The sequence below is a fragment of the Montipora capricornis genome, chromosome 10 (genome assembly GCF_036669925.1).
Source record: "Montipora capricornis isolate CH-2021 chromosome 10, ASM3666992v2, whole genome shotgun sequence".
NCBI lineage: Eukaryota > Metazoa > Cnidaria > Anthozoa > Scleractinia > Acroporidae > Montipora > Montipora capricornis.
This window is the reverse complement of record NC_090892.1, coordinates 48245222-48255221: the sequence shown is the minus strand read 5'-3', so window position 1 is coordinate 48255221 and position 10000 is coordinate 48245222. Positions and strand designations below refer to the sequence as shown.

The 10000-nt window shown below is 40.0% G+C and overlaps 3 protein-coding genes across 4 annotated transcripts in view; 1 reads left to right on the top strand and 2 right to left on the bottom strand.

Annotated features, from left to right (window-relative positions):
• The window catches only part of LOC138019966 (kelch-like protein 8), a 7744-nt gene extending 681 nt beyond the window's left edge, over positions 1-7063 (top strand). Inside the window, exons 1-4 of one of the 2 annotated variants that reach the window (XM_068866942.1) lie at positions 1887-2173; positions 4591-4847; positions 5935-6202; positions 6347-7063. In XM_068866942.1, the coding sequence (XP_068723043.1) occupies positions 4618-4847; positions 5935-6202; positions 6347-6772 (924 nt within the window). In that variant the 5' untranslated portion in view covers positions 1887-2173; positions 4591-4617 and the 3' untranslated portion in view covers positions 6773-7063. Of the gene's footprint in view, positions 1-1886; positions 2174-4590; positions 4848-5934; positions 6203-6346 lie in introns of those variants that run through there. The other variant, XM_068866943.1, reaches the window with a different exon arrangement.
• The window catches only part of LOC138019581 (ornithine decarboxylase-like), a 163149-nt gene that overhangs the window by 97891 nt on the left and 55258 nt on the right, over positions 1-10000 (bottom strand). The window lies entirely within an intron of this gene.
• The window catches only part of LOC138019965 (beta-1,4-N-acetylgalactosaminyltransferase 3-like), a 9090-nt gene continuing 6497 nt past the window's right edge, over positions 7408-10000 (bottom strand). The window contains exons 4-5 of the mRNA XM_068866941.1: positions 9141-9400; positions 7408-8015 (exon numbers count right to left, since the gene is read on the bottom strand). Of these exons, the coding sequence (XP_068723042.1) occupies positions 7710-8015; positions 9141-9400 (566 nt within the window). The 3' untranslated portion in view covers positions 7408-7709. The remainder of the gene's footprint in view (positions 8016-9140; positions 9401-10000) is intronic.

Genomic DNA, 10000 nt, shown 5'->3' with positions numbered 1-10000 from the left:
GATAAGGTTCCGCGAACTGTTTGGTCAGATATTCAAATTGAAGTATTTGTAGAAAACCTCAGCCTATTTTGTATACTTAATATAATTTCGTCAACTGCAAGGATGTCAGCCTTTTTTGCAAGAAAGGGTATGCGAACCCCGACATGCAAACGTCGTACGTGCCGTACGTGCCTAAGAGATGAGAATGTATTGTTATGCAATGCAGTCCAATGTTGATACTGTATTGTGGTGGGTTTTGTTTGTGTTATGCTTTGTTATCTTTTAATTTCAATATGAGAAAGTTAACATGAGTGCAGATCTTACACGACGAGCTCTCGTGTTGCTGTTAAACTCCTCTCTCTGTAAGGGCTGTTACTTGAATTCTCTGCGTTGCGGGCGATCCAAAGGAAAACGGAGGGCCTTTTACAGGGCCCCACAAGGGGCCCAGATGTAGTCTCGCATTTGTCGATCAGTTCATGGCATGGCAATAAAGCTAGGATATTTTGTTTTACCCCATGGGTCGAGATGTTTTTTTTAAATACATATTTCTTGCAAAAATATTTGAAAAAGTTTTCCACGATTCCCTTGAAATAAATGGTAAACAAGCAGTCCATTTTCAGTGGGGCATCTGGCGAGAGAAAAAGGCAACGGATTTATGATTTGCCTGTTATCCACTGAGCTCTCAAACGGGGATCAAACGTGAGCCAAATTGTCGTCACATACCTATATTTTTCGCAAAGAAGTGAATGAAAAGGGGAGGTTTTGTTAACAAATTACTAGATCTTGCTAGTCTGGTCTCTGCAGTAAAGCGTGCCTTGTTGTGCGTGACCTTTTGCAAAAAAGATCTTTAGAGCATTGAGCTCGGGCATGCTCAATTAGGAGTGACATTTCCTCGTCTCTATGCTTGGCTTTTGATTCTTGACGAAAACCCATTTTTTGAACTTGAAATGATTCAAAATCGAGTGTTTAAGGATGGGAACATTTATGATGCCGTGCCATTTTTACCTCTAACGTGACTCATCGTTTCAAACTTGCAGAATTCGCTGTGAGATAGCAAGATATGATATAGGCGTGCCTTCCGCTTTCTTCCCCTAAACTAGAATAATGACGTCATAACTGGTATACTGGCCAAGTGGTACTGATGACTTTGGGCTAACATCTTTAATTAATGTGTTTTTGTTAAAATATGCAGTTTTTAAAAATTGCTTGCACATTTCAAACACTCGCTAGAAAATTGTAAATAAAAATTAGTCTAGCTTAGAAGAACAAATGTCATACGGAAAAGATCAGCCTTTTAAATTTATATTCCTCGAACAGTGTAGGAAACCGCTTTGTCCCATCATGTGAGGTCACTTCTAAAGTCTTTTCACTTTCGTTGTGTTAAGTTAAAAATTGAACGCAGCATTGAAAATTGTTATCTCCTGTACGTTGACACGAAGTACAGGTGATCCGTGATCCTCGTCAACAGCGCTTCGGATCTTGCATCATGCGCGAAAAAAAAAAATTCTAAGAACTGTAACCTCACTTTTCTTGTTTGAGATGAGCTTGCATTTCTGAAACGGAACTATCAAACTATCATAGGTTCGCCAGGGCCGTAGCCATTATGAGGCAATCTGAGGCACTTGCTTCAGCCATTTTTTTCGTGCGTGAGCAGGCATCAAAACCATGGACTTTCCCTGAGTCGTAATTTCATAGTTTTCTTTCTACGGCCATGTGCGCCCTTTCATTTGCAGGATCAATTCTTTTTTTTGAGATTGTAAAGCGAATAATTCTTCTTTATTGATAATCGCTCTGACTTGAATAAGTGAAATTAAATTTGTTGTAGACAAACACTGCCTGACAGGAGGTATTATGCAAATTACTTTCTCTCAAGAGACCATTTAATCCCGAGGTTCATGCAAATAATCATTCACACTTTGAGGTATGAATAGAGTCTGGTCAAATTTCCCATTGTCAGTTTCTTGGAGGTTAATGCGAGCGTATTGGAGGGGAGCTGTTTCCGATAGAGAATTTTGGTCCACTTTGGCTTCCGCTTTTGAGACCTTAATTTGTGGCGTACATTCGTCAAAGCTATTTATGTATCCCCATTGATCCTCTAGCCTATCTAAAAACATAGAGGAAATTAAGTTTTGGTGTAGTATAGTTCGCATAAATTAACTTGGGATTGAAGCGAAAGATCACCTCGAATCAATTGGTAAGTATGTCGTAAAATTTGGTGTTGTTTTGCCCTTGATAGGTAAAGGATTGATTGCTCTTCTTGAAACATGCGATAGATTGCGTACTTTTTACATTCATTTGCTCGGTTTATCAGCTCGTTGGAGCCCCGAAAATTCAGTGGAGAAGGAAAGTTGAATCGTTGACATTCAACTTGTTAGCGGAGGCTCGTTACAAGTCTAGAATGGTTCGACATATCCTTCGGTTTCTCTTGTTTGTGTGAACGATGAAGTGGAGTTTCCCCAAGCTATTTTAAAGCCAACTCCTCGCTGTTATGACCAAATGACCTTTTCTGCCGTTTTTCGATTTTGTCTCCGCCATAAACTGTGGCGGTAATCGTCACTTTTGCTTTCAAGTTATTTAAAAACCTTTAACTGGCTTATAAATTCCAAGGTTGGTGTAATTCACTCGTGCCAGCGAATTTCGAGTAGAAGTAAACTCACTGGACTATATGAACAGTCTGCTTGTGACAGAGAAAGCGGATACGAATTTTTTATGATTTTTGTCTTGATGTCCAGGAAAATTACGCTTCGAGTCCAAGAACAGCGAGAGAAAAAAAGGATCTTTGACATAAGATCAGCTTTTAATTTTCTGCAAATCTAAAATGTCGTGTGACAACTTGCTACAAGTAATTTAAATGACTATATTTCAGTTTAGAGCTTTCGTGAAACCCGGAAGAAAATTTTCAATATATCCATTGTCTATATTTTCCCTCTGCCGAATTTTTAATCGATATAGAAATGTTACCAGGTTGAAATGAAGAAGTGCAATGTGCTCGTTGTTAGCCACATTGTGGATTATTACGGACTAATTGTTTTAGCAAGGTAATGTTGTTTCTTATGAGTCAGTGAATTCACTAGAACAAATCCCACTTGATCCAGTATAGCTAAGTTATATTTTCTCTTCAAATTGAATTAATATTTATCGATGTTTAGTTTACGAATCCTATATCTTCGGATCCTTTTGATACAATACTTATTGTAATGATAGCCAATATATGAAATGTTCATATGAACTGCGAAAGGTTAAATACACGAGAGTTTTAATTGATGAACAGTCGCAGTTAAGTAATAACTTCAGCGGTTTAGAAGGAAACTTTTAAAAATAATTCATATGAAGTCTGAATTTTTTGAAGGTTTTCTTGGTAACTGTATAAATCGTTTTCAGGCCTAACGAGGCCTAATGAGACCAAAATTTACTACTAGTAAAGGTTTTGTAACGAGTTTGGTCAACTACAATGATCTTTAAGGGCGCGTTCGATTGACCTTATTCCGGAATAAGAATACGTGGAGTTTCGAAGCAGCAAGGACAACAAAAATATGTTTAAAATAGCATTTTAGCGGATGTTTGACAATTGTTATGTGAATCACCGTAAAAACGAAGGATTTCTACCTTATATTCCATCCATTCTTATTCCGAAATACGGTCTATGGAACACACCCTAAATTTGATGTATTGGAATACTTTATTCTTTCTAAATCATTAATCACAGTAGAAAAGAGATGGCTAGTGCTGACGTCAATTTAATCGATAAATAGTCGCGGTCTTAATAGGACATTTCCGAGTTCATGTCTGCCTTCTCTTTAAAGCGAGTTTAAGTGCGTAGTTTTTCCTATGGCAATTAGTTTTCATTCATATGTAAAGTAGAACTATCGCGTCACGTGATCAATTTAAACCAATAAGAATCGGAGAAAATTTAGTGGTGAACTATAATGGCTCATAGTCGGAGTCTTTTAGCCAATCAAAAAGCTAGAAATGCAATAGTCGGAGCTGAAAATTTACTAAGTGTAATTAGTTCGAGTTTTGATTGGTTTACTGGATTGTCTCCGTCCATTTTGATTGGCCAAAGTAATTACTTTGGTTTTGGTTTTACGACACTCATTTGAAAACCGCTCTAAGAGCCATCAAAACCTATAGGTTTCCATGGTATTTAACACTGGTTAGGGCTAACCATGCTTCGAGCAACCCGGGCCAGGCGCCTGTTTCTCGAAAGTGAAGTTTGGCGACTTAAATCCTCTCCGTTCTTGAGATACAAAAGGAATTGCGACACCCGAAAATGGCCCGTAAAGTTTCGGGACTTTCGAGAAGCGGGCCCCAGGTGTCTAGTTAAGAACGAAGATCACGTCTACCACCGGCTGTATCCCGAAATTCAAATATATACATTCATTTCAAAGACTATTAATTGTTGTCAAATGCCACCAGTATGGGAATTGTTAATTTAAGACAGTTGTTTCACTCATGTCGGCATTTAGTGTTAATTTTATTGAACGGTGATACCATTTGACTAGTTTCCAACTAAAACCCTCCACATTATTTGCCCTGAACCTCGCACTGTTCTTTTCTTCCTACACAATTCGAAGCTGGCTCATTTTTTCTTAAATTGCTTTTCCTTACCAGCTCATCAAGATTACTGACAACCCAGATATGGCTGACGAGATTGTCTACGGAACCGAAAAGGTGGACTCCTCTTGTTTCCGAGGTGACGTCATCGTGTGCTGTGGGGGGTACCAGGGGCAATTTGATCTGGATAGTGTTGAGGCATTCTGTTTGAATACGAACACCTGGGCGGACCTCCCTTCGATGCCGGTTGAATGCAACAGCCTGGCCGCAGGCGCTTATGGGTACGCTGTTATCACCGCTGGGGGATCTGACAGGTGACGTAGAAAGCTTTGATGGGTCTTGATGATTCGTACAGGGGAATCTTTTTTTTTTACAAATTTGGTTTAATTACTAGCTAAATCATTATTAAAAAGGCATTGCATTGGCGGCTACGCAAATTTCCCTTTCGTAAACGGTCGTTGCCATTTGAAACGGTCGATGCCATTTATAACGGTCGACTACACACTTCACTTCTAAGAAAATTAAAAGAAACAAAATAAGAAAAATTATTAAACAAAAATTAAGACAAGAAAGGAAAAAAAAAAACATTTATAAAAGAAAAACTGGAGGGAAAAAAGAGTCCGAGAATTTCAAGACTCGAACCCGGGTTCCTAGGCCTCACCCTAAACAGAACCCTAATCCGAACCGTAACTCATATGACCAGCGAGACACAACTCCCAGTAACCGCAACCTTTTGAGTTCTTAGACCTAATGAGTGTAATTCAGAGCTAAAAAATGGCATCGACCGTTTCAAATGGCAACGACCGTTCTGAGAAATGGCAACGACCGTTTACGAAAGGGAAATAAGCGGCGGCTACTTCTGAAAATTTGAGCCCGATATTTGGCGGGACTATAATCAGGAGCCCTGAGTAGGATCTTCCTTATGTTCTACTATTTCATCATCGGCGGGAACTACGGAAAATGTAGCAGTCGTGTCTCTTTCGAGAATGGGTATATTGTTCAACTTACGACACAGCATGTTATTCAGAGTTTTCGAGTGTTTTAGCGTGGACAGTTGAAAACACTGCGAAAACGGTAGTGCGGACGGGAATGGATCGATGCATTTTCGAGGACACCGAAAGAGAATACTTTTGGGAAAAAAAAAACGCTTTAGTGTGGACGGGGCCTTAGAAAATGGCCGGCTGGGATTATCACTGAATTTGAAAAAAAGTCGATGGCTTTTTGTTAGTGCCACAAACTTCATTCACAGCACTGGGTGCGGGAAAGCTTTGATTTGAAGCGCCAAATAAGGCTTGTGGAAGCTTTGTTTGTGTGTAACCCATTTTTTTCGTCTAACGATGGCGCTTTGCAAGTGACTCATCTATTTCCTTAGTTTAACCGACTTTTTTGTCGTCATTGTAGAAAGAAACCTCTCGACAGTGCATCGTTATTTGACTGGAATCAACACGAATGGAGAAAATTGGCTTCTATGGTAACTGCTCGTGCATACCCTTGTGGTACCTCTGATAAATCACGGGCTCGCTTCGTGGTGGCTGGAGGATTCAATAACAAAGAGCTTAGTTCGGTTGAAATGTTTGACATCAAGTCGGAAAAATGGCTCAAAGCTCCTGCTATGCCAACGGCACGGACCAAGTGTGGAGGGGCAATTATTGGTGATTACTTTGCTGTGGTAAGTCCCAGTCGACGGGTAATAGTTGTTGTTTCTAACTTCGTAACTATTTCTTGTTTGGAGACCCTCCTCCAAGTGAAATCAGCAGTGCATTTTACTTGGAAAATTGTTAATTCTTTATATCAACATTTACCTTATTTTCAGGCAGGTGGAGATGCGTTTGGTCGCCCTACAAATATAGTAGAATGCTTCAACTTGAAAACAGAAAAGTGGGAGACATTGCCGAGCATGAATTCTCATCGTCGCCGTTGTGCTGTTGTCGCGGTGGGTGAGAAGTTGATTGTAGCAGGAGGACTCACCCAAGGTGACTACTCTCTTGACTCAATTGAAATGTTCGATCTACGAAACCGGAAGTGGTTTGAACTTCCCAACATGCCGTGTCCGCGCTTTGGCTGTGGTACTTGCACAATTGATTCGCAGATGTTTTTAATTGGTGGAAATGAAAAGCTGTGGATGAAGGCGTACTCCAATCGACTTGACTCATTTGACGTGATGTCACAGCAGTGGGAAGTGCTTCCAGGCATGGCGCATAGACGCCTCCACCCCGCCGCTGTCTCCCTCAGCCTCTAAGTTTGTCCTGTACGTCAAGTATAAGAATCCGTAGGCAGAAAACAAAAACAATGGAATCTTGATATCCAAGCTGGAATTCCAATGACCATAGGTTTTTTTTATAATTTGTTCTTGAAATGATGTAATTTATGACTTGAGAAAATGAACGATAATTTTTGTGATTTAACCATACGAACGACTAAACACTCGTTGGTTTTGAGACTCTTAATTAATTTGTTATTTTTTTGTGGACAAAAATGGTATTCCAAGAGAATTGTTTTAATAAATGAATTTAAAAATTTTTGAACACCCATCGACGCAGAGTTTTTTTATGGTTACAGTTAAATTAAGATAAGTTGATTAATTTCTAACAAAAAGAAAACGATATGGATCGATCTGTCATCGTCATGGCGATGACTTGATGTTGGTTATGGTGACAACAATGACGGTGGCAACAAGATGTTGAAACAGGGAATGAAACACACAACAGCATGAAAAACAATTCGTAAGAATGATTTTGCGGACAAAATAGTTTCTCGTTGAAGTTCCAAATTTCAAATGATGTTTTTTTTAGAATTACATTGCGCACTCGAACATGGACGTCTAAACATCCAGTTTTCTTTACGTTTGACCACTGCTACCTCATCGGTCTTTCCATTCTTGTCGTTCTTTATTTTTAACGAGAACTGAAATATCTACAAAGAGCAGGTGTATTTCTTCTGTTCTTTCTCAGCGACAAGTGGAGACCCTTTCCAAGAGATTTTACCCGCCATCTCCTGTCCCGTCTGCCGGGAAAAAGATTTGGAAACAAAGATACAGCATGTAATGAACGTTTCTTAAGGCTTGTTCTCGTCCTCGCAGTCGCTTGCATTGCTTATCTAGCCCTGCCTCCGACAGGCGAAGGAGGAAAGGTAAGGGTGGAAGAGACAAGGCAATGTAGCAAAATGAATCTTATTTATTAAGCACCAACTCTTTGATGGCTTTTGCCAAGAGCAGGGTGATAAAAGTGATAAAAATCCGGGATCTTTAGTCTCTCGACTTCTAATCCAGACATGAGAATGCGATCCAGTAGTTCCCAGTCCTCTCCGCCCCATTCCGTGAACTCCTTGATATTCATTCCACCCACGCGATCGAAATCCGACTTGTAGATCGCCAAAAGACCAAATCCCAGCGTCTCCCAGTAGCCTAATGGCAGATCAGGGTAGTAGCCACAACGTAGTCGTTTTACAACTGGAGCAAACGCCATCTTTCCTTCAACGCAGTGCTAAAGGGGAGAAAGAGAAATATGATAGAACAGCGAAGGAATTAGGGAGATTTAGCGTTAAATCAGACAGCACACTGCCGCTTGCAATAAAACCACGAAAATCGTCTTAAACTAACTTGTCTCTTTCTTGTGAGAATTTGTTCGATGTGTGTAGGTAACAAGCAAAAAATTAAATAAAATCAAACGAGTTTCTTTGATTTTTGATCGAACGCAAATTTCAGCTTGCCGTTTGCCGCGAAGGCGACGTGAAATATTAACGCCCCGTTTAAACGGTTTCAACAGTTGACTCAACTTGCATTCAACACTCAGTTGAGCCAAATGCTCCTCTAGTTCTTCGTTCCTAACGATCAAGTTTCGCGAAAGTGTTGGTTCTTTTGTTGCCGCAATGATGGAACCGTTTGAACGGCCTCCGCACAACGTCGTTTTTGCGTCCAACGCTTGCCCAACATCCGTTCTTCTCAAGTTTTATTGAACGAATGTTGGTCAAATGTTGAAACCGTTTAAACGGGCCTTTAAGCGTTTTTTCTCGTCTACCGCAAACCGCAAACGTCTGAAACTCGCGTGTCTCCGATCTTGACGTCCCGCGTTTTAAGGTTTGAGGTTCAAGTTTCAACCGAAATGCAAGAACCCTGTCTAGTGGTAAGTGAATGATGGCAGAGTTTTTCGCTAGTTTTAAACCTTTAAAGACACGTTTGACGATAAATTTACTTTCCTTAAAGAGCTCTCGAGAGAGGTTTGTTTCATTCAATGCAGTTGAAAATAAATTCCATCGCGGTTGCCGAGTTCTTGGTGGCAGAAACCGAGTTCTCGGCAACCAGGCTGACACTCGTTCACCCATTGACAAATAAATTTTAGCAGAGGATTTTCAGTGGTGTGGCAAGGTCTCAGATCATCCACGATGATGGGTCACCCACTTTGTGGATTACGAATTTAGATTTAGATTTAGACATCCGTGAACCCATGCGTCGTCATAAACAAACATCTTTTCCTGCGAGTATGGCTTGGTGAATAACATAGCCAAGCTGAACGAGGGGTTTTTGTGCATTTGTGCCGTCTTATGCCCTGTAATGCCGTTAAGAAAACTCTGGTCTCTCTGAAAGTTTCAACTTCATAAGTTTTCCTTACCTTAGGAATAGTAGTTATTAGTTTGGGGGGGATCTTAAGATGAAGGTCCGAGAGGAAAATTATACTATGAGGGTCAGTAACAGTTTGTGCCCCACGCTGAAGGGCCAGTGCTCTCTGAAATCTCTCCTTTGCAGGAATCTTTACAACATTGAAAGACTGAAGTGAACTCCTTTCAAGCGTTTCTTCTATATTTATGTCGTTACTTTCGTAATCAACTATGATCACATGAACGTTTAAATCCTGTGTTTGACGAACTATTTCTGCAAAAAAGAGAAGAGGAGATAATTAGTAAGTGAAAAGAGAGGGTGAAATTCGAATTGTCAAACATTCTGGGGCTTCCCTTCCATATGCTCTTGGGAAATACTGATTTGACAGGGGATGATCAGGTTTAGCAGCACTCGCCGTCTGCAAGTGTTTTTTTTCTCCGCGTAGTCCAGTTTTCCCACCTTAATTTGATCTTTTTTTATTTGTTTTGATTTACAACCTCCGCTATGTAAGCTTTATTAACTAACTGTTACGGCCAGAATAAGCCACTTTCAAAAATACCATAGTACTCTTTGTTTGGCCTCAAAAATTTTGCATAAGCATTGTTTCGAGTTTCTCTTGGGACTTACAATGTTCCCAAGAGAAAATAAAAACAAGGCTTATGCAAAATATTGGAGGCCAAACAAAGAGTATTACGGTATTTTTTTTTTAGAGTGGTCCAATATTATGTTTATGACTAGAATGGATACTCCAAAACAAGGTGAGACACTTCGTGACACATACATACATTTGGTGACTTTACGTGTGAAACGGATCCAGTAACGAATGTAACAACTCCCAATTACTTGGTTCTGACGATGTTGGATGGTGTTGGC